Source organism: Ornithodoros turicata, chromosome 5 (genome assembly GCF_037126465.1).
Source record: "Ornithodoros turicata isolate Travis chromosome 5, ASM3712646v1, whole genome shotgun sequence".
Classification (NCBI taxonomy): Eukaryota; Metazoa; Arthropoda; class Arachnida; order Ixodida; family Argasidae; genus Ornithodoros; species Ornithodoros turicata.
In genome coordinates, this window is record NC_088205.1 from 13,321,849 (window position 1) to 13,349,809 (window position 27,961).

Consider the following 27,961-nt stretch of genomic DNA (forward strand, 5'->3'; position numbering starts at 1 on the left):
TCTTGGAGTTCCTCGTGTCTACCGGTTTGCTCCAGACGCTGTAGTGTCATACTTTGTATCCCAATGACCACTGCTGCTTCTTTCGTGTGTATTTTTTCTTTTTCGTCTTCCTTTTGAGCGGCGTAGCGCAGCCAGTGGAGGACAGCCAAGTGTTGTGCTTATACATAACGTTAACTTCACTCTCGTATCTCACATCCGATGTTTCGCGTGTAATGGGGTATAGTGTTCTGCTCTCCAGCGGTGAATCACCTCATGTCATAGTTACGATTTGTCGTTGAGGGTGCACCAGAAATTATGAAGCGGCGATGTTCCTTAGCACGTATACCTGTAGTTCCTCACAAATAGGGCAGATAATCTAACTGTGACGAAACTGCGAGATATCTCAGTAGCCTTTTTAAGACCTTGTGAAACTTGACCATTGAAACTCTTCACAACAGAACACTTTTAATACAGCAAAAAAAGAAAAAAAAACACCGCAGGTATCGCTCCCAGGACACTTAGGACACCCACAATCGTGACCCCTTCTACCGGTTCACACACACCGGCGCCCGCATACGACCTGCAACCATGCATCTGTAGGCGCGTGCTTGAGCATACGCTGCAGTAGTTAATCCACAGTCTTGCGTATGCTGTACAAAAGAAATAGTAGCGAGAGGGTGTCAATAGTGATTGGTTATAGATACACGAAGAAGGAACCGCGAAGCGTCCATGAAATGATATCTTGAGCACACACACACACACTCATCGAGTTGTTTACTTTATTTTTCTTTCTTGAAACACTTTACTTCCCTATGCTGAAAGTGGAACGAACATAAACGTGTTAGTGAACAAGTTGCAATAATATCAATCTGAATCCATCATCTTGAGTTCTTGCAATACTTCTGGTATCACTTGGTAGTCTTGGTACCAAGACTTGCAGAAGTGCGTACATTCATAAAAAAATAAAAAATAAAGTGGCATACAAACAGATATGACTCTCTTATTTGTACAGTACATATAAGTGGCACAAAGCCTCGTGCACAGCGATAAAAACAGTCTTTGTACTGACACGCCGTAGTTGCGGTAGCCTGGGATAACGAAGACAGTTAATGAAAGGTATGGCACATAGGTTATGACTTGTGTGATGAGTATGTGGCCGTGACCGCACATGGTGCAACCTGTGCCTAACATAATATGCAAACGTCACAAACGGAACGTCAGGAACTCACAGTTCAATGTGGAAGACGTGATTGCCGATAGATTTGACACAAATACCACGGGATCGATGTCTCTCATGAGTCATGTTGTCGCAGACATGGCAGCGCACTCCGATTGTTCAGCTTCAGATACCATGTCGTCACTTCCACAGAATTGAGGTAAGAGATACAGCGAATCTCTCGTCAGATATGCACAGTCTTTGGTATCTCGCGAATGCACCCACTGTCATCCGCATCATTTACGTTCAGTTGCATAATCGAAGCTAGGGAGTAGATAGCGAAGAACATCTAGCACCGTGTTCAACACAGTCAGAGTTGCTCGTAGACAATATCTCTCGAACAACGTCGTTCTACAAGCAGGAACACTTCAATGATCTGATTCTTCTTTACACGACCCATTCGTCTGCATCCGATCTTGGGACAAGTCCAGGTAGCTCTCTTGTTGTTCCAGAAGACTGGCAGCATACGTTGGGCTACCACCGCCGTCATCTTCCCCTCTTGCCGGGAGAGGAGTGTAAAGACACGCGCGAGCCAGAGAGCCAGCTACGGTCTGCATGGACGTCGCGATGATATGCATGTTCTGCAGCATTTGCCGTTGGTAGCAGACGGTCGATCGCTGCGTCCTTCGTTGCCCTTCCACCAGCGCTGTCAGCAGGTGAACTGTTCTTCGCTGCAGAATGAGGGATTCGTCGGTGCTGTTGTAAGACGGGTAGGTGTTGTTGTCGGCCTGGTGATTGATGTCGGGGTATGCAGTTACTGGGGGAGCATGTTGCGGGAATTTGTTGTTTTCCGCGTAAGTTTGGTGTCCATTGAGTTCGGTAGGAGAGCCTAAAACGAAACGATGTAAAGGTGAAGAAAGGTGAGCATTCATGTATAATATAGGTTAACTGTATGTGTGTTACATTAAAGGAGCCGTAAACCGGTACAAAAGGTGCACATTTGTTTGTGTTATATTATTGAAACTTATGCAGTGAAAACTCCTTGCAATTACTAGCGCTCAAAAACAAAAGGCGCTTGCATACCGATGAAATATTCACTGCACTCTTTCGCACTATAACTCCGCCCCGTGCTCTAACTTTACGTTATTTTGACGTAGCGCTTTCCTCACCAATTACGATCGAGTGTTCCACGTATGACTTTATTTCAAATGCGGAATTGGACTAGATGAACGTGAATCCTCTTATATTCAAAATCTAAACTGGTTACAGCCAGAAACTGAAAAAGAAATGCGTTTAATTTAGGTATCATACGCGCACTACGTTTTCTGGGCAGTAGCACGCAGCACACCACGAGCGCGAATGAATATCCGGGACTACAGTTCCGGAATCTTAGGTAGGTGCGCGATGGAACATCTTCGTCATCTTCGAATGGTTCCGACAACTGGGCTGCCATACTTTGGTTTGAGCCACGCGACATCGCGTCACCAGCTCGCGTGGTACAGTGGATAGCGTGCAGGGGCTAGATTTTGAACTTTTCGCTATCCCGTAACGCTCGCTAAACGCTCGTGCTCCCCGGTTAACGGCCAATGCGCGTGACGGAATGAGCGCGCAAATTTTGAAAAATAGCTATAACGATCGCTATGTGCACATCAAGATTGAGCCCCTGGCCATGTCACGTCGTGACTGGGAGGAACCCGGGTTCGAATCGCGTCATGTGATAGCAGCCCAACTGTTGACGTTTGCGTCAGCCGGAGATGTTGAAGATGTCATGACGTTGAATTTCGGAACCACGGAGCGCAAAACGTCGTTTCACACAAACAAACTGAGCGCTCCGACTCACAGCTGATAACGAAGTATGTTTATTGGCTGGTAATTAGAAACGTCATGTGCGCAGCTCGGCCCCCCCATTGGATGGCAAAACGCTACGTAGCTATGTGACGTATGCGTGGTGGAGAGAGGCTCGCTGGTTACTCGTCTTTGAAAGCAGTTCGGCACGAGCCGAACGAAATGCATATTTGGGTATTATGATCTGCGTTCTTTCATGGGGTATCATTATTTCCGAAATGTTTGGTGGCCTGTTTACGGCCCCTTTAACGTCATTTCAATGGCAAGAGTAATCAACAAATAAGTAAATTCGCATTCGTGGTAAGATGCTCGCCGAGACCTCGATATTCCCGGTTGCCAAATCCTCGATCTCGAAATTCACGTTCTCGAAACAAGGAAACTCAAGGAGAATGCTAGATTGCTTCGTAAGATGACATGCCGCGTTTAGTAACGGATCACTATTTAACCACTCAATATCACGGGTTTTCGATGTCTGTCCAAGTCGTTTTAGCGAACGAAAGCCACATTTTAACAGCCGTTAGGCTTCGCAGGGCGGACACGACGGAGCAGCATGTTGGTTAGTTTATTACGCCGTAGTCCAAGTTCGGTGTTGGTATTTCTATGTAAAGGTTAGTCTAAGTTCGCCGTTGGCAGTTTCCTGCGCACGCGGCTGTGCATTTTATAATCAGATAACATTTGTTTACGGTAGTTTATTGTGCAACGGGGATTTCGATCACTTTATTTTGAGTTACACCCGATGCTCACAACTCGACGTGACGTTTGCCGATGGTCGTGCCTAGAGACACTGAAGTCACTTCAGAGTACTGCAATCGATGTGCAACTGCAAGTTCTACGCCAGGGGGGCGCTCGCGTCTGTAGACATTCGTTCTTTCTTCGACCACGCTTTTGCGTCTTCATCGACGACAATGGATCAAGGCCCCCTAAACAAAATCTCACGTGCTGTTAGGTCAACGCGCTGCAATTTGCGATGTGAAATAACTTTGCCGCAGCATAAGTCGTTTTGTTGTCTCGCGACGTAAAGCCCCGGACTATTTTCATACGGTTGTTTTGCCTGGGCGAAAACGAACTGCACTCTTAAAAATGAACTTCACCGCATAGCACGCTCCTAGCTACCCATCGTCCCGGATGACATCGGTCTCTCCCCTAATTTGTTGAAAACGGGAGGCAAACGCCGTTTTTGTACCGCTTGTGCAGCGCATAATTGGTACAAAAATGGCGTACGCACCCTGTTTTCAACAAATCAGGGGCGAAAACAGTGTCACTAGGGGTGATAGTTGGCTGGGAGTGTGGCGGTTCATTTTTAAGAGTGTGCGGTTCCACTGGCGTGCCAACAAAATGCCGCAGATTTTGTCCAATGGGATTGCGGCGCTCTCAGTGTTGCCAGACGGCTGTCTGCGTGGTGCCGGGGAAAAGGAATGCAGTACTCTGAGCGAAGCTATTCAGTAACTCTAGTCATGCCGATCACAAGTACGCTTCGATGGGCCGCAACCATGTAAACCAGTAGCCGTCAGTCACGGAGGAAGTCGACACGTTCTAGTGGGCTACTATGTTACGTAACGTCCGCGGCGATTCACAGAAGCAGACGACACGTGTCACGTGGTGAAGGAAGGAAACGGGACGTCGCATTTAGTCTCGATCACGACCATCTCTATAATACACGACCATAACACTCGCCTGTTCGCCTATGAGACTTCCGTCCGCGCCTCGAGGAGCGGAAGTGCCGTATTTACGCGCGGAGCGCCCGCCAGGGGCGCCACTTGCGGGACCCAGAAGAGCGCCTGTTGTAGCTCAGCTGTGTGCAATATGAGTGGTCCTTGTGGTTAATTCTTCGTGCGTACATGTTTGTGTATTGTCGCTGTTTCTCTGTTCATGTAGAGCTAAGAGTTCTGAAACTAAATAGTCAGAAATAGACTGTGCTCTGAAGCGTAGGTGGCATGTAAAACTGTGAAACTCGCGCACTATGTGCCGTACATCGTACACATAAACTTGGCAGCAGCACCTTGTGTGTTGGGCCAGTTATCATGCGTTTATGATTGTCAGACGCAAGCGCGTTCAGACTTTACGTTTCACGTGAGAGGCGTTCCGTGTTAACATACAAGGCAGTTACAGAGAATGGGTGAATGCGACCGTAAGAAGAAACTGTTCCTGGTAAAGAAATGACTGACACCTGTTACGACGTCCAACAGAATTTGTTGTACAAGCAAGCACTTCAGTTTTCAATCAGCAGTTGCTTGTTTTGTTTTCCTACTTATTGGTCCCTTTTTATTTTACTTTTACACTTTTTTTTTCTTCTTTTGCGGTTTGCCATTACAATGCTCTGCTAACCTTTATTATGCTGTTCGGATAGAAGCCACTCTGAGAATTTTTCTTGATGGTGGCTTTTCTGCGACGCTACCTTTTGGTGCCTTTTTTGTGTTCGTTTTGCACTCCTGGGAGATGCAAGGCTGTGTAAACTTCGTGATCACTAAACGTAGGTACCGTAGCCACGGTGCCACGTCTGAGAATTTTGCGCTTTGCGCCGATGCTGAAGTCTTCGGCCTTGAAATGCCGAGAACACGCAGAGTTCGAGCAAAGCATCCAGGCGAAAAACGATTTTAGATGGAGAGTTTTTCGCTGTTGTTGCAGACAATGGTCACGGCTGATTACTTTGTTGTACGAAGAATCATCATCAAATTTAATGCAAGCCTTTACTCATCGGCACCAGTGAAGATGCTGTTCTCCTTTGCGAATCTGATTGTACGGCCGAACCCAAGAATCCTAAGTGATGCAGTCAAAAACTTCTAATATTAAAATTACCGTGATAATCTAACAAATAAATGCTATTTTTTCTTGCCGACTTGTTGTTATGTTCATCGTTATTTCTGTAATTCCAGATGACATCTTCATCACAGTATTTATGGTACTATAGTTACGGCATTTAAATACTGTATATTTTATATTTAAATACTCCTATCGAAAAGTATTTATGAAGAGTATTTAAACACCCCTTTCAACAAAGTATTTTGTATTTATATTTAAATACTCAAAAAATGCATTTATGTCCACCCCTGGTCGGGGGCCACGGTTCATTATTCGTTTTTTTTCAGAGAGAGATGCGTAAAAGGTACTTAGCTATATTAGATAAAACAATTTATGGTACACACTGCCATCCATAAAGTGGACCCTATATGAAATGAAACAATCGCAATTCGCAATGAAGTTACTTGTGTCAAGACGCCGCGATATATTTCGAGACACTTCTCCCGTAAGACAGCATTTGAGGGGAACTCGTGGAGTGAAATACTTGTGTTCGACACTGCTTTCTTTGGCTTGCAAAGCGGGACGGTGCAGTACACCATCACGTCTGCACCATCCACAAACCATGCACTGGAGACAAACACTGTCCACCGCGTGAAAAATAGCAAAAACCAAACGCGAATGACGGCAGCAACGGTATCCGCATAGCATGCGTCGTCTGCCGAGGGTCCCGTATTCAGCACCACAAACGCGCGTCGGCCGCTTGGCGAAACTACATCAGTAGCGCTGGGGCTAGGTGCGAGTGTTATGGTCGTGTATTATAGAGATGATCGTGGTCTCGATAGCGTTATGAGTGCTTTCTTCTTAGTTTCGTAATGCTCAACTCAGGAATGTTCACGTAAATTATTAGCTTTGACATGTAATGACGTCAAGGTAATCAATTAGAATCCATATTTTACACAAGAGCTCCTCTTCTGTAAATTGTGCACGAATTGCAACACAACTTATCCGATAGAAAATGTGACTCGCCGAAATGATAAAAGGAGTGCCAAACCCAGCAAAATTTAAAAGAAATTGCAAAATAAACCCGAGACAAGGAGTACAGACAAATTTTCACACAGACTAATTTAGACACAGATAAATTGGTGTACGCCCATTTCATCGAACGCCTTTCCGTCGACGCCTGACCAAGGTTTGGACACGAGAGCCTTTTACGTATTTCACATGTTTTCGCAAGAAAAAGCGGCGGCCACCGATTCGATGAAACAGCGTTCGATGAATCGGCGTTCGACGAAACGGCTATATTTCGACGAAATGGCGTTCGATGAAATGTCACACAAACAGACAAATTTACTCCTTGTCTCGTGTTTATTTCGCGGTCATGAACCAGCTTGTCAGTATCATTTCGCTTTAGCCGATTAAAAGAAATACCTGCGTCATTATCGGAGGTCCCCTGAGAACGATCATCGTTGTTTACGTGTAAACCTGGAAAGGAGAAAAACTCGTCTTGTATTCGTTGCAATCGGACACAGAAAGGCCTTGAAGAACTTTCCCCGAATCACTCCCCAAGGGTGAAGGGCGACAGGTATTTGTACTTTCGAAGACCTTCTGTCTGTGAAAGACATGAGAGACACAAGGAGAGCGGGGGATCAAGGAGGGGGACGTCCATTGGGGAGGGCTGGTAAGGTACCCCGTTTAGCTGGTCTTCATAAGAATACATATGAGTATACAGGTGCTCGCAACCTCCATAATCCTAGAAAGTTCGCTTGTTTGAAATTCGATAAGAGAGAGAAGACATCAAATAAATTTGGTGTTTGCGCGAATGAGGCCGAGAGATGTCAGAGGTGGACTGAGCCGAAAAACCTATCGGGGGAAAATAATCCCGCGGACAGGCCCACGGCGAAGGGAGCCGTGCTGGGAGGCACACATGCAAACCGTGGAGCCCCTCCCGCTTCCTTCTACCGAGAAACTTCCCGGTGAGGGCCATGGCCAGTCCGCCCGTGGTAGATGCATTCGTCTGTTTTTTTTATTATTTTTTTAGGGCAGACTACCAAGGCAACAACAGGGCTGTCACGCGGTATTCTGTAGTCCTACATTGGATTGCAAATAAAACACAGGAATATGGCTTTTGTGCGTCTTAATTATCCCTGTTCAAGCATGTTACTTTGTCGCATGGCTTGCTACGTTCGCAAATTTACTTTCGAACTTCCTCAGGGATGCACCATTTATTACGTTGAAAACCACAGAAAGCGCGTTCAAAGGCATGACCTACCGGCATCGTCATCAGTCATGCGACTATCGCCATTTCCATTGGTGTGGCTTTCGGTCCCATTCTCCGCAGGAGAACCAACGGCACCGCCGTTGGTTTCCGGTTGTGACGTCATAATTGCTGCTATGCGGTCGTAGTATTCGCAACGACGGGATTCCCTGTATTCGCGCCGGAGCCTCTTGAGCCTCTCTCTGACTTGCATCGGCGAGCGACTGTAGCCTCGGGAGTTGAGCACCTGAGATATCCTTTGATGAACCTTGTAGTTTCGCGCTGTTCCATCGAGGTTCTGCCGCCGCGTTTCTTGCTCCCACAGGTCGAGAAGCAGAAGCGTCTCTTGCCGTGTCCAGATGCTGGCACGAATGCAGTTGTCTAACCCGTTACTCATGGCGTCCACTGTTTGACGTCTGCTCGTCAGTGATGTTGCGCGCCTGCGTTGAAGGAGATTCTTTTTTTTTTTCCACACAATTCGGGCGTATCATGTTACTCGCACAGAACGGCAGAAATGAGCACCTGTCGCACTTCTCGGGGCGGCAGCATCGCCCGGTATCTTTGTCCGCTGGGTGCCACCGAGATAAATGCCATCTGATAGAAAAATCACTAGGAAAAGGCATCTTGATGCTGTAGATAAATATGCCTAAGAAGATATGCGGGGGAGTGACATTCGGGAACTACATCCGTTGTTGTACTCATGTTATCCGCGGTTTCCATGGGGGATAAATAATTGATAAGATTATCAACTTCGTTCTATCACGCGCGTGCGTCGTACACACTGGGAGCCCCGCGTTTACGTGAAAGGAGTCTGACTATGCCCAAGCAGCACAATGTACTGAAAGTCGAGTGCAATAGGGGTGGACGGTATGTGTCTTATCAATGTTCTTTAGTTTCACGAGTCTATTCAAGGCCTTCCACCTACCCGTCCACCCCTATTGCACTTGACTTTCAGTACATTGTGCTGCTTGGGTGAAACGTTATGCGATATGTTTGACAAAGCGTAGCATGCAAAAAAAAAAAAAAAGAAAAACAAGAAAAAATATCCCTTTCCGAGCGAAAGAGAACAAACAATAGAATAGTAATCGTTACTAGCGAGTTTTAGTATATCGGAAGGTGTTCACGATAACGGGTCCGAAAACATGAAAAGCCAATCGCGCTGTTTCTTTGGGGCGAGTGACATCACATTGCCAAGCTTGGATGTGATAACTTCCTTTATCGTATCGTTTCTGTAGAATTCTTCCGATGCATTAAACTCTCATATGACTGCTGCGAACACGATATCAGCGTTTCCACGGCAGAAAAACGCGACAATCTTCGACAATAAAATTTAACGTGAACCCGCTTTAACTTACCTTTACCGGCTAGCCTTACTGTTGGAACCACTTCAGAGCAAACGCTACGACATGACATGGGAAGATATCCAGCATATGACAGAAGGCAGTGAAATCCCCAGCGAAGAGCAGACGCCACACGTTAGAACAGCACGTGGCGCACAGGAACAATCGCAGACGACGCCAGAAATGTCCAAACGGCTGCGCTGCACTCGAACAGCAGAAGTGACGGCGGGCGGGAAGCAGATGGGGGGGCCAACGGGCCCCGGTTCCCTCAACAGCTTTCATTGGCGGAAACTCTCACTGCTCGGGGTGGATGTTGGCAAAGGAGGCAGCGGGGGGAGGGGGGGGGGGCGACCGGCGACGTCCGAGGGGGGTGGGGTGAGGTGTGTTCATGGTTTGGGGCGAAGTTCAGGGAGGGAGAAAAAGAGGGGGACCCGCTTTGCCACCCCCCTCCCCCCCTCGACGAGGTGATTCACAGGGTGGGCTGAGCCCAGGACGGGGAGAAACTTTTTGTTCTCTTCTGGTCTCTCCCCTTCAAATCGAGAATCTATCGCGTCCCCCCCCCATCTCGCCCCCAGTGCTATATGTATTTTGCGATAAACAAGTTTTTTGCATGACGAGCAAGCTCGGACAGCGTCTTCTCCGGTTGGCCGTATGGGAAATTGGGCCGGGGACAAGTTCTTTTCTTCTGCGACACTGGAGAGATTTGGAGCCGGACGAAAAATAATACCGAGAAGTGGGGTTGATGGAAAATTTCATTTTCGGAAAGTACAGCGGCGGAAAAGATAGACGCGGCTCTGAGATGTCAGTTTTGACGTATCAATCTGATGCCAATTTATATTACTTCGGGTCTAGGATTTTCCGAAGTGCTAGTTGGGTTTCAAGGGAAACCGATCAGAGTCCCCGAGGAAATATGTCCCGAAGTGCTTTCTCTCTCCCCCCCTTTATTTAAGTGTGGGGAACACATGGCAAACTATCGGTCATCCACGAGGTGATATAGTAGTTAATTATCAGTGAAGACCATCAATTTATTTCGGTCACATTTTGGGGGGGGGGGAAACTATGGTCGTCGTGAACTGTTCGTTGAATTATTTGAATTTCTTTATTTGAAATGAATTACGGTACTTCAAACAAGAGCATTAAAATGGAGAAAAGGTAACGAAATAACGTCATCCATCTCCCTGCTTCTTAACATGAAATTAACACGAAATGTAATGAAGATTCAGTCAATTGAATGCGTCTGTCTTTTACGTCACCTGCTCGATGTCGGGGCACCCAATTCGTATTCGACGCGAGCAGCTGATGAGCGTCGCTGTTCACAGACAAGTAACATTTTTCAAAATTTTCCAGACAAAGAATTCTGTACTGTCGACTGCCTTGTGTTAGTCCAAATACGCGCATTTGGGAAAGCTGCGCGATTCTTTAAAGAGCAGTATAAATACATACGGATGGAGAGGAAAAATATACGTGGTATGAGGATTTCAGCCTAAAGTAACAGCCGTGCAAAAATGGACTATTTCACAGACATGAAGGCAGGGGGAGGATTTTAGACCGAACAAAGCTCACCACTTTCAACAGATTCAAAGCGTCACGGGTTATTGCATAAAAAAATAAGTACTTTTGATGAAGGTGCTCGAGCCCAACGAGCCGTTACAACCGTATCTGCTTTTCCTCAGAAGACGGGAAGCGGTCAGAGTTTGCTGTAGTGCTCCAGGCGGCCGGTTCCTCCCCCTAGAATATTGTGTGTTGGGGGGAGGCGGCATGAGTCACCCGTCCCCAACCGTGGGAAGGCCCGGGGCTGCTGTTACATTCCCCCCCTGTCTGGGACGAGTCCATTCGGACCCCGAACCGGGAGCGTCGGCAGATGTATTCAGCCCCTCATAGAGGGGGGAGGCTTGAAAGCCGGGAGGTTTTCCAGGGGGGGTGGCAGGGTTGCTCAAATGGCGGGAGGCCTCCCTCGGGCTGACGGCGAAACCCTCTGTGCTTTGGGTGGATATAACGAAGGAATCGATATGATTGTGTCTTTGATTTGAGGTCCATTCTGTGTCCTTTATTTTGTTACCGGGTTGGGAGCACACGGAGCCAACCAGCTTTTGTTGCAAGTGGCTGCTTCTTTTGTGCTGTCGTCGTTTCAATATTTTTCTGTGATGAAGGTGATCCAAGCAAAAGCCTACGTCGGGACTCGACTCCAGTCTAGTCTAGCCTAGTCGGGTCTGGCCTAGGTTTCCTGTCTGTAATGTCGCCGGCTACGTCACATCCGGCTTCCTGCAGATTTTTTTCTAGATTTTGAACCACGTGTTTGGTATACGGCAATTTGCTAGTGTCCAGCTTTTCTGAAAAAGGAATCGAAATAGGTTAGAAGTGCGCAGGGTTAACTTCATGTGTACGACGTTGCCCGTAACCTTGTCTTTGCCAGATCACACGTATCTTCTGTATGAGGGCAACTGGGGAGGGCTCCGCTTGCAAGAGTTCTTAAATATGTGGTCGGGATAATAAGGCAACTGTATTACTTATTGGAAAGCAGATGCTAGATAAAGAGGGATACATATCATAACAAAATTCACGACTAATTTTACAATTTATCGCGTCTAATACGGAGCAACACGACACAATGAAAAGCTCCAGACAGATCGATGCAAAGCTGTCGAGTCCAACAACATGTCAGAACTCTGACTCGAGGATATCACATTTCCCCGTCGAAACGTCCGACGTCGTGTACGCTGCTGACCTTCTTGAAGGCCTCTAACCTTCAAGGACGACTTTAAGGACATTCTAACGCGGAGTGACGTGAAGCCAGTCTAGTCAGGCCAACACCACCTATGGAAAGGTGGGGAAGTTACTTTTATTTTGTAGTGCACTACCGTTACTCACTACTTTTTCAAAAGGTAACGCGTTACGTCATTCGTTACTGTTGCGGTAGTAGGCAACGCGTTACTAACGCCTTTACTTCTGATAAGTAATGCTATTACTTTTGCGTTACCTCGCCAGGAACCCTTATAATATGTACCACATTTTGGTTGAGTCACATAAGGGCATTCCCCAAATTAATTCAAGCAATGTTAGGCACAAACAACGGTCCTATGAACACAACTTACAGGTAAGATTTATTACAACGCAGAAGTAGTTTGTGTTCAAAACTGTTCAAAATTTTCATTGGTGAGCTTCCTCCGTGTGGCTGAGAGGACGTCCTTTGCCGTGACGTACACACAGTATAAATCGGTGTCCGCCCATTTGGTCGAACGCCGTTTGGTCGAACGTCGTTTGATCGAAGGCGTTTGATCGAACGCCGCTTGGTCGAAAGCCGTTTGATCGAAAACCGATTGATCGACGCCGTTTGTTCGAAAGACGTTTGTTCGAAGGGAATTCAAAGCTGCATGCACTGTGTTGTTCGCACCACTTTTTCTGTAACTTTTGACTCGAGCATACGGAGCAAGCATTCAATGTCCTCTGCTTTTTTTATTTCTTCCTTTTTTTTTTTTGCTTTTTGCATCCTAAGAGGGGAGACCACTGGTTAGTTGCAGTCGTTTGTCATTAACGAATCAGTAGGACACGTATTGAAGAAAGGTGCCCCAGGTTGAGAGCAGCCGATAGTCTATCCTTGTTCTGGGCACCCTCCTTATTGCTGGCGACATATTTAAAGGGAACGGTCTGAAACGGGATAGTCATATGTGCAAAGCCACTCGAAGTCTGTGGGTGCTAAGAAGGAAATTTCGCCATGGTAGAACGAGAGATATTAAATTACCAGCATGTAAAACCTTAGTTCGACCTTAGAGTATGCATCTGCAGCCTCGAATCACTACACATGCACGATATCCGAAGAAATAGGGAAAGTACAAAGATCTGCTGCCCTATAATTTTGTCTAAGTTTCGAAGGACTTCTTCGGTTACATGTCTGTTGCAAGAACTAAATTTATGTTCACTTGCACATAGGCGAAAAGTAAATAAACTGAAACTGCTCTTTCTCCTATACAGTGGTCAGTTGATTACAAACAATAATACACTGTTAAAATTTGTTCACATTCGACGAGAATAAGTCATCAAAAATGTCATTTACTTATTTTTAATTCATTTGCCAAAATGTTTAATACTTGACATCTATTATTGTTTCACAAAGGGTTGGCGGATTAACAAGTACAGCATGTTTAGTCACTATGTGTCAGAGCGGAAAAATCTATTCGGCTGTCCAACGGGTTAACGGTGAACAACCCTGGCCCTTGTACTGCTTTTTGGACACTAAAAAGTGGGTTAGGGTGAGGAATGTGTTTACGGGGAAGCAGATTACACAAAGTTAAATGTTCCTTAGGATAACTGTATTTAGAACTGCAGCTTTTTTTTTTCCTTGTCTTTTTTTGTCATTTTCGACACTCCAAGTGAACCAATTAAAAAAATCGATCAAACGACCGCTGCCGTTTCGACCAAACGGCGTTCGATCAAATGGTTTTCGACCAAATGTCCTGTGTTCGATCAAACGGCTTTCGACCAAACGGCGTTCGATCAAATGTCCCGGAACCGTATAAATCCAAACAGCAAATCCCTAAACAGGCAATTTTTCTGTCGTTTTCGCCCCGCATTCGCGCAAAAAAATGTATAAAAGGGCGAGAAAAATAAATGTGACATCTCAACAAGTCAATAATCCTTCTTTTGCGTTCTCCGTGGGTGCCAATGTGACCTTGCCATTGTTAAAGACGAATACAAAAATTCGGGAATTTTCCCGCAGGCACGGTCCTCAGCTCAAGCTTTCAAGTTTAGATAGCGAAACAATGTTTCCAAATACGCAGTAACGCATAACGACTTTATGCGTTTGTTAAACGCTGCCATGCCATATGCTATGCGTGCACCCAAAGAGCTCCTGCTAATTTTTTTCCCCCTTATGCGTTAGTTAGTTAGTTAGTTAGTAAATTAGTAAAATAGAGTAAATCTTGGAGCTTTCAGCAACCCACCATGGGTGCTACCTGCTCCACTGCAAGAGCTGTATAGCTATTACACACTCTGAATCAAAATCCTCACAGCAATCAAAACAAATCACAGCGGGATCCCTCACACACTCACGGGCACTCAATCAATAGAGCGGGAAAGCAATATAACACAATACAGATCTACAGAATACGGTGTCAGCAGCTCACACTAAAATGGAGCCTTTACGCGTTAGTTAGTAAAAATGTAATGATGTTACGTTACTCACTATACTTTTCTACCAAATGTAATGCGTTGCCATATTTCACTACTCGAATGTAACGCATTACCGGTAACGCACTATCTTTGTAACGCGTTATACTACCCACCCCTGCCTATGATACAGAAAACCTGCTTACTCGCTGACGTGACGTAACAACTAAGAGTCAGCCAATCGCGATCCTGTTTACAACGGCCGCAGTCAATCACAAACGTGCTTTCAGCGGCCTTTGCCATGCAGACGAACCACCGTCGTCTGCGAGTAGTGATTGAACGTCCCCGCGTACCTAATAGGAAAACTTTAAAACGGTTCCATATCTTTCTCAAGACTGATTTTCTGGAAAGCGTGTTGCACTTTTTGTCTACAGATTGAGGTCTACAGGTTCTAAGTACGGTGCATTCATTTGCGTGTTCTTGAATTTGCAGAACGGCGAATCGCAGTAGCAAACGAATTCTGACTTTATATGCCCACGTAGCGAAGGAGGGAGAGGAGGCAATAAGCGGGCCTTCTGTATCTAGGTTGGCGTTGGTCAGGCAGACCGCGAACCACGAACGTCTACTGGACGTACCAGTAATATCCAAATATCTAAGACCGAGAGGAACGTCTAATCGACATCTATTATACGTACTGTTAGTACGTTTAAATCGGTGGAGGCCTATGAACGTGCATTGTACCCATATTATAGACGTACACTGTGCATCCATCTAGCAGGTGCAATGTACGTATAATGGATGTGACAAACGTCCAGTAGTTATACGTCCATTAGACGTGCTTGGTAAGAGGCGTGGGTTTTACATGTTGATAGCACGTCCAAGCGACTTCCAGTGGATCAAAATGGATATCTATTAGACGTACACAATATCCAGGACTGCTCGTCTTATGGATGTTCATAAGACGTTTCTGGTTCTCTGGGGTCTACATCCCCCTCCCCCGTCATAAGCGCTCCAGCTATAATTTAACCTCCAGCTGCCTTTTTCATTCATCCTCATTTGGTCACGCATCTACTGCACCGTCGTGGGACACCCTGCACTGTTCAAAGCTCTTCTGAGCGATAGGTTGACAAATTGGCACTGGGCGAAGGCAATTACAATAAAGGCGCCACTGAGGCTTTTATGCAATAACCGCTTGATGCGACATGATCCTTGTTGACGGACAAGGACGTTAAGTTTAAGAAAAATGTTGAGGTCGAAATTTGATCAGGGCCTCACTGGGCCTTTGCCAACTCTTTCCATCTTGCCCAGTCCATGTGGACGGGAGAAAGCTTTGACCAACGTGATGTACCACTACACCAGGGGAACAGGCGATAAACATACCCTGACAGAATCATTAGAATAATTGATCTAGCGATTAGAGCCTCGCAGTTCCCTTCCATATATTTATTTCGTGGCTCACCGCAAGACGTCTGACCGGAGTGAATCAACGGGTTGTTATAATTGGTGAGCGTCGGGGCGGTCTTCAGGGCCTTGCGTAAGGAGAGGCCACCTCATTACACGATGGAAAACAAGACAGAGAGAGAAGTATATCGGAGAGTGAAGGCTATATAGGGGAGGTGCAAACTCGTTCCGCGAAAACTCGGAACAAGGTTGCAGACGATCGTTTGTGTGAGTGGAGCAGACGACATGATGCGGAGCGTGGGGATTGTCTTCTGCTTCTTACTTGCCGGTAAGTATAAACTCTTTTTGTTACGGCGGCGTAGAGTTGCTAAACGTGGGCCCCACTCACGGCGCAGACTGAAGTTCTGTCAAAGAAGAAATGAAGTAGCTTATGGAGGTGAGCAAAAAAATCAAGAAAAAAAAAGGAACATCGAAAAAAAAAAAAAAATACGCCGGCGTAATAGGATTCGACACCTACCCCCACCCTTTCTTCTTCTTCTTCCTCTATTGACTTCTTTGATTCCTGCGGTTCCTGCATGATCACCCGAGGCTTCAGAGCCCGGAAGTCGACCGGGAGACCCCCCGCTAACGTGACGACGTTAGCACAATCATCATTGCTAGCACCATAGATGAGAAGTTAGTTAGTTCGCTTGCTTGTTTGTTTATGTGTGAGTCTGAAGTTCAAGTTGGGTAGCAGCCGTCTTGCCTTTCCCTTGGACTCGTGGACTCAAGATGGTATCACAATGTTTTTATTGATTTTTTAAACAAGAAATTGTGTGCATCCTTTTGTCCTTTTTCCTTCATCACTCGTTACAGGACAACGAAATGACCATTACGCGTAGGCTCCGATAATGTGCGTCGTCGTGGTGAGAACAGAGATCATGCCCTTCGCTTGAAATGCTTGTAAGGTTCGTTCTTAACAAAAATTTTGTATTACGTGTAATTTAAATAACGAATATTCCTCCCAATCTTACCTTACGGTGTGATGTCACGCCTATTGCCACCCGAATACTAAGCTACATGTCTAACAAAAAAAGAAAAAAAAGAAAAAAGAAAAATGAAGCAATGAGAACAACTTCGTGTGAAGGGCAGAGGTGAATGCTACGTAACAGACACAAGAGGGAGTGTTCTGCCTTCACTCGAAGGTCAACGACGTTTTTACTAGGTCATACTGCTACAGGATATGGGATGCATGCACAACCCATTCTGTCGCGTGACGACTTGTCTGTCCTGTTGGCTTTCTTCATCGCACCTTCCTCTGCGCGGTGGGAGGACCATCAGAAAATTCGGAGAGATCATTGGTCGGATTGGCAAGGTGGCAGGCGATGGGGCACTGCGTGCTGACGCGGGTGTTTGATTCCATTTAGAAACCGCGGTCGAAGAGCCACAAAAACATAATAAACACATTAAACAAATAACAGAGGCAATAACGAAATAATGAGGGGTCGTTACTGCACATATCCGGAATCGGAACAGTGTTTAGCGCTTCTTATTTCTCTGAGGCTCTAAAGCGCTTGGGTACCCTAATCTAAAAGACTTCACAATGCGAAGCACTGATCAACAGCACCTTGCTCATGGCCAATTAGAGCATCTTTTGCGTGCGCAGAGTTTCATGCATGACGGTAAAGTAAAATGAAAACAACTTTATTTGACGATGATGGCTGGCGTGTCTAATCGACACGATCGTTAGACGATAGGACGGTCAGGGTAAGGTGGTAGGCGTGAATGAAAGCATGTCCAGATGCAGTAAATACTTCTTTTTCTTTTTATGTCATCGGCAAAACGACTAACAAATGCAGAAGGCATGCTGAAGAACACTACCGAGACATCCCGTGGTAAATGAATATTTCGGAAATGCCTTTCGTTACATTTGACAAGGTTAAAAAAGTAAATGTTGGTGTGATTGAGCTACACATGTAAGAACAGCGCCCGACGAGAAACGAACCTTGGCTGGAAGCCATCCAATTATATATACAATGCGGGATATAAAGTATCTCTTATTTGAAGCTCTCGGAAATGGAGTGGGTGCATGCACTGTCTTTCTGAAGCTTAACCTTGAAGACCCTCTTCAAGGTGAGATTTGTCAGCCGTCTTTGCTGGCAGTCGTGCGTTGGCGACGGCGCTCTGATTGAAAACGTTCACCCCTGTGTCAAGAACAACAGTTATGTCATCAATATAAGTAAGCAAACCGTGACAAAAGAGAACATAAAAAATTCAATGAATGAATGACGCCGTGCAATCGAGTCCAGAATCTGCTTGCTGTCACCCGACAAGTATAGCGCAAAGTGTACTTTTGAGGAATACAGCGCTGCAAATAATTTTTTACTTTCTTCTTAAAAGTAGTGCGCTAATGGTGAACTGCAGGACGGCGTCAAAAGAGGAAGGGTACCCAACATGGCAAATCCGCCGTTGTCGGCCTCACAGAGGTGGGCAACGTCACGACTGACACCCTGGGGGAATGTGCGTCCTGGGCCCACTTCTAGGGGAACTGTGCCGACATATGTCTGAAAGCGTCTGAGGAAAACCCACGAAAAACCCCAGACAGCACAGCCGGCACCGGGATACGAACCCGTGTACCTCCCAGTCTCGACGTGACATGACCAGCACGCTAACCACTGAGCTACGGGAGCTGGCTGGGACTAAGGGGGGGGGGGAACGGGGGGATGACGTCTAAATACATTAAAAAATAAAGAGTGACGTCTGCCTGCTCAGCCAAGGCGGTAAGTTTCACCCTCGAAAAAAAAAAACAAGTGAAGAAAGTTAAGACAGCCCTACGGACGAAACGAAGGCCAGCAACGCATCCCGTACTTTCCGACGGATGTGCGTAGGACCTTGCGGGTACTAAGGCAAAGACGGTGGAAGAATACCCTGAGTACCACTCGTACGCTTCCTTACTGACACAGGGCTCGCGCTGAGCCTGTGACTGCGCCTCTTCTTTCGTTCTTTTCGTTTAGTCTTTCTTTTTCTTCTTTTTAATTTTCCTTTTTTGTAAGCGGGAATAGCAAGTCTGCTTCTGGAGCCAGGCTAACCTTTCCCCTCTTTCGTGTTTTTTTGTTTTTTTTTTTTGTTTCGCAATAAACCTATATTCCCCCCTCCCCTGAGTACCATACTCTGAGACACGGAACGGAGAAGGTCTTCTTCTTCGTGCAGTGTGTCAGCTTGGGTATTCCTCTGTCGTGATGATTCACCACTAACCTGCGCCTTGTCCCTTCTCCAGGGCAAAGGCACTTGCCGCTGGTGCTGTGCGATCACGAGTTTAATAAATGTGTTTTTCTTACAAAGGTATCGTTCGTTCGTTTGCAGGAGTCGGATGCACTTATGGACAAAACATCAGGAACGACGACACCATGATAGATGTGTCGGCTGGATGGCTCTGTGAGGTTTGTACGGCTTCATATCGTGCCGTTCTATTGCCGCGATAGAAAACTGTATTAAATTAGTTTTGATGTTCCGGATATTGTGCGTTTATCATTGTATCTGTCTTGTGAAACGCAGGGCTTGGAGTGTCCATCAGGCACGGAGTGTACCTTGGAGCAGGGCAAATGCACCCCTGAAGACTGCTCGCTTAAGCCATCTTGTAAGTACCTGATAATTAGTTGCATTAAAAAATACGCGATTACTGGAGGTACCCCAAGCAACGGTTCCCTTTCTTTCCTCTCCATGTCATTGGGTTTTGTGTGAAGAAAACTCGTTCTCCTACACGTTCTGTGACAGACAAAACTGTCAAAACTTCGTTCTAACTTATGAGTAAAAGTCAGGTAAAACTCAAAAGCCTAATTTCATTTTAATCTGAAATCGGAGTGATTCAACTTGAGCCTAGTTTATTCTTATCAAGTCATTCGATTGGAATCCATCATTTCTTCATGAAGCAAACACAACCAGGCATTCCAGAAAAATCAACGAACAGGACGACTTTCCTTTGTCCCCAGGATTCACAACTATTATGCGTCACGCGTCGCTGTCAAATTCACGCACTGCGTGTGACGCATTTCTTTTCGGCAGTCACTGCCACCTGGTGCCAATGGACCGGTCGCCTTCTCTCACGTGTTGTAAACAGTGATGGGGAGATGGCGCTCGCTGAGCAGGCACCATTACTTTTTGAGAAGTAATTGAATTACAGTTACATGTATATCACAAAATAAAATAGCAGGAAATTACAGCCACAAGCACAATCATATTTTAACTTAATACAGAAACAGTTGCTTCGAAAAGGCGGAGAAGAAACTCATGCAACACGAAGGGAATGCTCACATCGTGGCTTCAGCTTGTAATATCCATGCATGCAAAGTAATTCCAAGACTAACCCGAAGTGCATTGCAATACAGTACTTGTAAAAACAATTAGGTTACGGTTGCAGTTACAATTACGTAATATTTAAAGCAATCCTGGGAGTAATTAATTGATGAGAACGTAATTATATACGCTATTTGGGTTACTTATAATTAATTACCTTACTGGTCTGTGCACGTGCATGTAATGCACAAACAGTGTGCGGACATGAACAAATCGAAACATTTAATTGTGTTTTCCGTTTTTTCTCGAAGCGTTCTACGAGGAGACTCGCACGACTTAGTCAGTATATGGTCCGTTTACAGGTTCTCCTCGGTTACCGAAGTGCAAGGGCTGCAAGCGGGGTTGCGCTCACGCAATTATCGCCCGCGGAGCAACCATAGGCTGCCATCCCTGCCTCTGCGAGATTTCTGTTCGAAGGGTAAGGCTTACAGGAACCTTTCACGCAAGAGGATATGAAGACTTCTGGAATTGCGCGCCCCCTTGAAAACGTTTTTCTCAGCTCGGATACTGAATGGTTTGATAGCCCGCAGAGAGAAATACAGACTATGCAAGGATAAGGATATAAGAAAGCCTCTCAGTTCACATTAATCAAAAATTGAGTTCGTAACCCTCTCTCTGGTGATGAATCGCGTGCCCCTATCTGTACATCTTTCCAGAGGCATGTCAAAGCGACTTAATAGGTCGCAGCTGTTCTCGCTACAGAGAAATAACACACTTGTTTGTCAGCCATAGCAATGATACGAAATGATGAAGAGTGCACAAACTTTTGTTCTGAGCTGGGAGAGCGAGATGCGCAACACAAGTGTGCCACTATTATTAAATGGTTCATGCCGATCTTAGTTTAAGATATTAAAGAGCACCACTCCGTCAGTCATCGTGCTGTTTCGCAGCTAACACATCGTCAGGGAAACTCGATTGACTGGCTCGGTTGAGCACACCATCTGTGGTCTGATGCTAGGTTTACGTTAGGTAGCAGGCTTGTTTATTTTGTGCGAGGACAAAAGAGACAATTTTTATGCAGTTCAGTCGTTGACTTCGTATGTAGTTCCCAGACCTAATATTACGCATTTACCGGCCTTGCCTATACTCAGGCACGTCCAAAAGGAATATTAAACGGTGCTATGAAAATGATTTTTCACTTTCTATACATTTCCAATAGATAATCTATCTCCTCTATCCAGTTCCAAGACACTAGATAGAGAGTTCATTGAGAGTGGATAGGTACTTTATCTGTCATATTCTATAGATTTTCGATACAAACATCGCAAACATAATTCTTTCCATTCTGAATCTGTTCTGTATACATATAAACGAATTCATCAATAAGTCTGGATTTTGGGCCACGGTGCAGTATGACTTCATGCATGTGGTATAATATTGTTAATTACTCAACTAATAATTAAACAACATAACGATTAATTTTAATGAGCAGAATTATACTATTTATTAATCATTATTAGGAATATACAATATTTTATCAATTAAATAGCAGAATTTTTAACTGCAATTAACTCCTATGAATTGTTACTATTGTTTATGGAATAAAGCTGATGATGATAATCACGGTTTCACTTAAACGTTGCCTGATTTACAGTGCTGACGAGAGCCATGCAAGCCGCTGTCCGATGCTGGCATGGGCGTGTTTATAGTAAGAGTAGCAAGAACCTAATCATAACTAACTTCAGTGGGGCGTTAGCGGTAAATGCGAGAGAAATGCGTTAGCGTTATGCGCCTTTTCCGTCCATACTTGACTTCCGGGTATCCACTGTCTGTCTGAACCAAACTTCCCATTGTCCACTTCCGGTCGAAACTCGACTTCCGGTTGTCCACGTTCCGTCTATACCTGACTTCCGGTATCCACTTCCGGTTGTCCACCTCCGTGCTCTACCCGACTCTAGCGACTCTATAGCTTCAATTACCCTGTAATTACCCTTTCATTACTGAAGGTAACCGCATGTTACCTAACATAGTCTTGAATATCATATATTTCTGTTGAATTACTTCTGTTGAATGCTTTAATTATTCTTAATGTAATTGATACTAATTACATGTAATTACCTCCTGAGGACATCAATGCACATTTGACGGCATGGCTTTTGTGCACCAAATGTTTATTTAAAAAGTACATAGACTGGCATGTCACGTTGGTCTGTGTACTTTTTAAATATTTTGTGCAACGAAATAATGTCCTCAAATGTGCAGTAATGTCGTCATTGTAACAAATATGCAGTTTTCACCCATTGTAGAGCGCATTAATACTGAGTAGCACCGAGCAGTGCGAATAAAGAAAGAGGAGCGTATATGCACTGATGAAATTGATTTTCTAGTTTATATACAGGACCTATCTATCGTCTATCTATCGTGTCAGTGTCAACTTTGTGCATGGGAAATAGACAGAATCCGTACAGGGTTTTTACTGCTAAACTCTATACACTTTCTATACATGATTCGGGAACTAGAATGTATAGACTTTCTATACAGTCTGTAAAGAGCTTATACTAGGCACGGAAGTCCCTATTTATCGACATGTAGTACTAGTTTTTTTTACACATTTGAATAACAAGTAATGCATATTATTTGTGAATGTGTGAACAAGGATATAAATGTCATTAGCAATATTGTGACTTATCACTTCAGGCAACGCGAACATTTATTGTTTGCTTTTCAATATTGCACTTGACACACTGCTGCTTTTACACTGTCAAAGGAAAAGGTATGTGTGTACAAAATGGGTAAACCAGCGCTGACCAGTTTTGTACCTATTTCAACTGTATTTACCACGTTTGAACCATGTGTAAGGCATAGATCGTGGCAGCTAATTGTAGAATACGGCGCTCCACACACGCGCAACGTGCAGCACCACATTATTTTGTAGAGATTGTGTTGGTTTAGTTCCAGAGTAATTTAAATAAAAAACACAGCCTTCAATGCAGTATATATGAACCAGTCGAATGAAATATTTTTTGTGGCGGTTATTTGCTCCCGAAATAAGAATCTATGCGTGCCGTCCTCACCTCTGCGGTCGCATCTCAAGCGCGGACGGCTCCCCCTATGGCCAAGCCATTTTGTTGTGTGTTGTATTAGTATCTGTTTTTCAAGTAGAAAAGAAGGTTATCGAGCTACAGGCATCGGCTAGGTGCAAAGCATGCGTAGTAACAAGTTATCGAAGGTCTAAGCTGTATCCAAATGAGGGGAGAGTCTTGATATTGCTTACGACGTGTTATCTATTGTCCTGTCTAGTTTCTATAGAAACTGGTCTCCAAATATGCATTAGACATGGATCAGGATTAGATAGAGGCTGTATAGAATTCCTTTAGCTTTTGTACCTACCCTGTTTACAACTTCTGTCAATTTTCTCCATCCACTTTCTATACGAAATGGTGCCCAATTATTGAAAGGAACTACATTAAAAGTAGGTAAACGTTGTATATATTTCCGATTGATTTTAAAACTACCTTGTCCACAGTTGTCTATATAGTTTCTATAAAACCTAGCTTCTATTTTTCATAAGGGGAGGCTTCAAAGTAGGTTCCACAACTCCGAAGTGTTGTAAACGATGCTGAGGATCGACCTTCCTTAGCGTCGCCTGTCACGAGACGTAAACCATGCGAATTATTGCGATACCACATTTTCAGAGTGCCATTGCGGTCATCCAGTAACTCGTGTTCAACCTAAAGAACCGCATAAAATGCAGTCCGTCAGTCCTAACAGAGTTACTCCGCGGGAGAAATAACGCTGCTACTGCAGCCAATAGGAACAAGAGTAGAGCTGGGATTAAATGTGCCGTTCTTTCGTTGAACGTGACTGTAGATAAGTGTCTGATCCTCTTCTTCACGTTTTCTTCCCCATCTTGTCTTTAGAGCCTCGTAGAGCAAATCAAAGAAGCACGTGCTCTGGAAGCTGCTCCGAATGTGACGAAGGAAGACGTCCCGGAGGAACATCGTGCTTCAGAAGAAGATACAAAGGAAACATCACCAGAAACCCCACTAGCGGAAGACGAACTACACCCAGGAATCCACCAGGGAACGTTGAAATCTGTGGAAGAATCGACAGACGGCGAAACCCCAGTTGTTGTCGTCTACGAGGCCGTTGTTGTGGAAGAGCCTCAGCCGAACTAGATTGTTCATTTTCACTGCACTGCTTGTGCACCTGGAAATCTAGGTTACATTATATACATATATATAAAAAAAAATATGGAGACGTTAATGGGAACGCAGTCAGGACTGGCTACTCCGTTCACAGCTAACTGTGCCCGGCATGCTTACGGCGTTTCGTTATAGGCTAAGCTCTCCACAAGCAAATAACGAAACGACGAACTGACTTTGAAAGTATGCCGGCCACGGAAGCGGGACTTCCGAGATGCTTAATTGTTACTGGAATGTTAAATCATTAACGTTGTTCCACAGGGTAAGACAGATTAGAGCACTGCACGGGCTTACCCGAAAACCCGAGCCCGGACCGGACCGGCACGGCCCGTGGGCCTGGCCGGATAAAGCTTTCTTTTTGCTTGAGTGGGCTGGGCTCGGGTGGGGCCATTATGGGCCCGGCCCGTACATTGTCGAGCCTAGCTCGGGCACGAGTCTGTGTGGCCCGTCTGTTAGTTAGCCACGGACAAATTTTACAGGCTGATACACTGGGCCAAGCTTGGGCAAGTCCTAGGCTAGGTATGCAGCCGTCGGGCCAGGCCCGGGCGGGTAAATCAAAGGATGGCCGGGCTCGGGCCGGGTCTGGGACTAAGAATGTGGCCCGTGCAGTCCTCTAAGACAGATCCCTGTAGCGCTTAAACGAGCGACTGTATGTGTTTCTACTCAAAGCCACACCGGCGGTGGCACGCTTTGCTAATAAATGGTTTGTTTGAAAGATATGAGTGTTCGGCAAGGTATGCATGGTTTAATTGTCTCTATTATTGCAATCTAGTGCTCCGGAGCGTTTCTAGTGTGGTTATGTGGTTAGGGACACGCAGACGTTATTGTGACTATTACCCTCGAGTTCGAGATCGAGTTAGGAAAGAAAAAAATGGAGATGATGGCTCCTAAACAAAAAAAAAAAAAAAAATGAAAAAAAAGGCGCCGTCTACTCCAAACATAACGCAATAACTTTTCCTAATTACAGGTTTGTGCAGAGAGGTTAGTGACACAAAAATTAGGACCTGTTTCTCCGCATCCACGGGTAGTTCGCTGCTACCAATTACTGACAGCCCCGTTCCCCGTTCGTTTTTACGGATTCCAGACCTGCGCTGCAGTGTGTGGCAACTATGGGATGTCACGGCTTCCTCAGTCCTGTGGTCATTGAAATTCCACAAGTATACAGAAAGCAAGCGCACAGGGCCACTCTATATAGTCTTCCAGTGGATCCCGGGTCATGTGGGCATCAGCGGAAACGAGACGCAGATCGACCGCGCGCACCAGTACACACGGCGTGTCCCCATCATCTTGTCTCGGGGGGATCGCCGTTACCTCGTCTCAAGCCTCACTGGCCCCATGATGCAGTCTCAATGGCAACGTGACATCACCACCCACTCTTTGCTTTACTCCGTTGACCCCGCATTGTCCCTTACTCTCCCCCGCCGAATGCCGCGTTCCTTTACCAGTCTCAGAGACTTAATGTGGCTTTTACACCGGCTTTCGAAGACCTCATCGGTGTCGGCGCGTCCAGCCTCTGTTCCACATGTGGTGTGCGCGGTGACCTCCATCACGTCCTCCTGGTCTGCGGACAGTACTCTCGCGAGCGCGCCTTCATGCAAACTGCTCTCCAACGCGTCGATCAACGCAGGTTCGGCTTCGACCCCAATGCATAGCACGAACAATGAAATGTCACACTGTTAAAGGAACGGTTGCATCCAGAAATCTATATCTATGAAACCGATACCACTATCTTCGGCATCGGCCGACAATCTACGCGGCTAATCTTTTCGTGCGGGAACTGCTTAGATATGACATAAACGAATTTTAAAGTGCCGCTACGGACTAAATCTCGTGTCTTCGGAACCCTACCAAAGTCACGTTACTTAGATCTTCTTGCCTCACTATACATTCCTGCAAAATATTTTGGCTCTACGTGACGCGAAAGTTAGAGAAAAATCATTTTTATTTTTGAGACCTGTGACGTCATGTTAAGCTCCGACGGAGCGCCCGGCTCTCACCTGGCAACGCTGTTGCCCTTCGCGTCGTCTTCCGAGGGGGCTCACTGTTTGCACTCCGTTAGCGGGGCCCCACGTGACTTGGCTCTATCACGTGACATATCCTCCGAACTTCGAGAAAACGCAAGGAGGGGGAAGACATCTCTCCCATTTTTCTCCTCTTTCGATCACCGTCACGTGACTTCTACACCACGTGACCCTTCCGGGTGCCGGCGTCGTTCCAAGGAAACGAGCGCTCTCTCCAGAACATGACTGCCATTTGAGGGCAGCACATGACGTCACTTGCTCCTCGCGTCATCGAAACTCCTGGAGGTCTGCATATCTTCAAATATTGGTAGAAATGCACAACGTTCGCAAACAGGATTGAAATTTCGCATATTGGATCCTCGAGGTATCTTCTTTTCATGGACTAAATAAAATAAACGTCGTTTTCTGAGTCTAGAGTGGCACTTTAAAGGACTGCGGAGCTTCCTCAGCTGCAGAGGCTCCGGGCGCGTGACGTCACTCTCTAAGCGGAGGAGTGAGAGGGAGGCGCTTAGAGGAGAAAGGCGTCGTCCAGACGCCCCGTAACTCTGCGAAACGCCATACCTTTTTTAAAGTTCGCGCGTCGTTGGTTCTTAGTGTCGTTTTCTCGTTTTTCCAGAGAAGGAATTCCGGAATACTCTTAACATCCGGCGTCTGCTCTTGTCACGTATTCTATCGGATAACAATCAAACTACGCCACTCTTGCACGTGGGGTTTCCGATACCGTGGTCAGTGATCCACGAGGAATAAAACTACACTATAGTTTCGAAATCGACTGGAACGGATTCGACCGTCTCTTTGAAGACGAGAAGGCAGTCCTGTATCCGCAAGGAAATGTCCATGTGCTTCGATCAAACGCTGTAACAGAGAGTTGACCCAAGGACCAAGCAGCACTCTCAAACTCGCTGTAACCTTGCCTATGGATTGGATAAACGGGAAGAGGACCGTTGTCGTTCGTGGACAGCACAGTTTCGGAGGACGTGCTTCGTGTACTCTGTCGGAGGCGTACGACACGTGGGACAACACGAACCTCTGTATGCAATAAGGGGATAAGTCGAAAAATCCCAAACCGAGAAAAGGGGCCTGATCCGAATGCAGGTCCCATTGACAAGCACGCCTTTCCTGTAGCGACCCAATAAATTGCAATAAGGTCCTAAATTTTCTTTGGCAGGTGCATACTGGTATGTAGATGTCATTGCAACAAAAATAGCGAAAAGGGGATAAATCGACTTATCCCCTTTATGCATACTGAGGTTCAATTAGGGAACTCAGTTTTCCTAATTTCTCTGACTACTTTTATTTTGCATTTCTCACTGTAATCACTTTTCCGCAAGAACCTGATCTCGTAGAGACGTTTCTATTCACGGAGTCCTTTGGTCACTGAATGCAAGATTGCAGAGCTGGAAGGTGACACAGAAACGCCGCATGGCCAGAAACACTATTCATCTTCGATGATCTCGTTCGTCAAGACACGTTCGCGGATGTTTCTTTTTTGTGACAAAGTGCACTCTCTGATTAATGACACATTCAGTTATACGGGTATTGAATTACATGTCCGTCATGCGTTGCGTACTGGTATAAACGTACGCCATTTCGACCTGAACGGAATAATCGTAATCTGCCAACATGGTTCAAGTATCGACGGCGTT

At 45.7% G+C, this 27,961-nt stretch overlaps 2 protein-coding genes across 3 annotated transcripts; one reads left to right on the forward strand and one right to left on the reverse strand.

Annotated features, from left to right (window-relative positions):
- Positions 1 to 744: 744 nt before the first annotated feature.
- LOC135395322 (uncharacterized) lies at positions 745 to 9,431 on the reverse strand. 2 transcript variants are annotated; one of them, XM_064626553.1, is made up of 4 exons: positions 9,329 to 9,431; positions 7,989 to 8,413; positions 7,148 to 7,201; positions 745 to 2,024 (listed from the first exon to the last, which is right to left on the reverse strand). In XM_064626553.1, the coding sequence occupies exons 2-4, from the start codon at positions 8,368 to 8,370 to the stop codon at positions 1,564 to 1,566; spliced, it is 897 nt and encodes a 298-aa protein (XP_064482623.1). In that variant the 5' UTR covers positions 8,371 to 8,413; positions 9,329 to 9,431; the 3' UTR covers positions 745 to 1,563. The 2 variants fall into 2 exon arrangements, with proteins under 2 accessions (XP_064482623.1, XP_064482622.1); XM_064626552.1 differs by lacking the exon at positions 9,329 to 9,431 and adding an exon at positions 8,496 to 8,632.
- A 6,568-nt stretch (positions 9,432 to 15,999) lies between these two features.
- LOC135395323 (uncharacterized) lies at positions 16,000 to 25,013 on the forward strand. Its single transcript, XM_064626554.1, has 5 exons — positions 16,000 to 16,145; positions 19,160 to 19,236; positions 19,352 to 19,433; positions 20,452 to 20,567; positions 24,010 to 25,013. The coding sequence occupies exons 1-5, from the start codon at positions 16,103 to 16,105 to the stop codon at positions 24,265 to 24,267; spliced, it is 576 nt and encodes a 191-aa protein (XP_064482624.1). The 5' UTR covers positions 16,000 to 16,102; the 3' UTR covers positions 24,268 to 25,013.
- The last annotated feature ends 2,948 nt before the right edge of the window (positions 25,014 to 27,961 follow it).

Excerpts from the sequence above, each read along its gene's own strand:
- LOC135395322 (XM_064626552.1), bottom strand. The coding sequence starts at position 8,596 with ATGCCTTTTCCTAGTGATTTTTCTATCAGATGGCATTTATCTCGGTGG. Across the intron at positions 8,414-8,495 it reads CGCCCCGAGAAGTGCGACAG|GCGCGCAACATCACTGACGA; the intron begins GTGCTCATTTCT and ends CCTTCAACGCAG. Across the intron at positions 7,202-7,988 it reads CATGACTGATGACGATGCCG|GTTTACACGTAAACAACGAT; the intron begins GTAGGTCATGCC and ends TCTCCTTTCCAG.
- LOC135395323 (XM_064626554.1), top strand. The coding sequence starts at position 16,103 with ATGATGCGGAGCGTGGGGATTGTCTTCTGCTTCTTACTTGCCG. Across the intron at positions 19,237-19,351 it reads CGGCTGGATGGCTCTGTGAG|GGCTTGGAGTGTCCATCAGG; the intron begins GTTTGTACGGCT and ends TGTGAAACGCAG. Across the intron at positions 20,568-24,009 it reads GCGAGATTTCTGTTCGAAGG|AGCCTCGTAGAGCAAATCAA; the intron begins GTAAGGCTTACA and ends TCTTGTCTTTAG.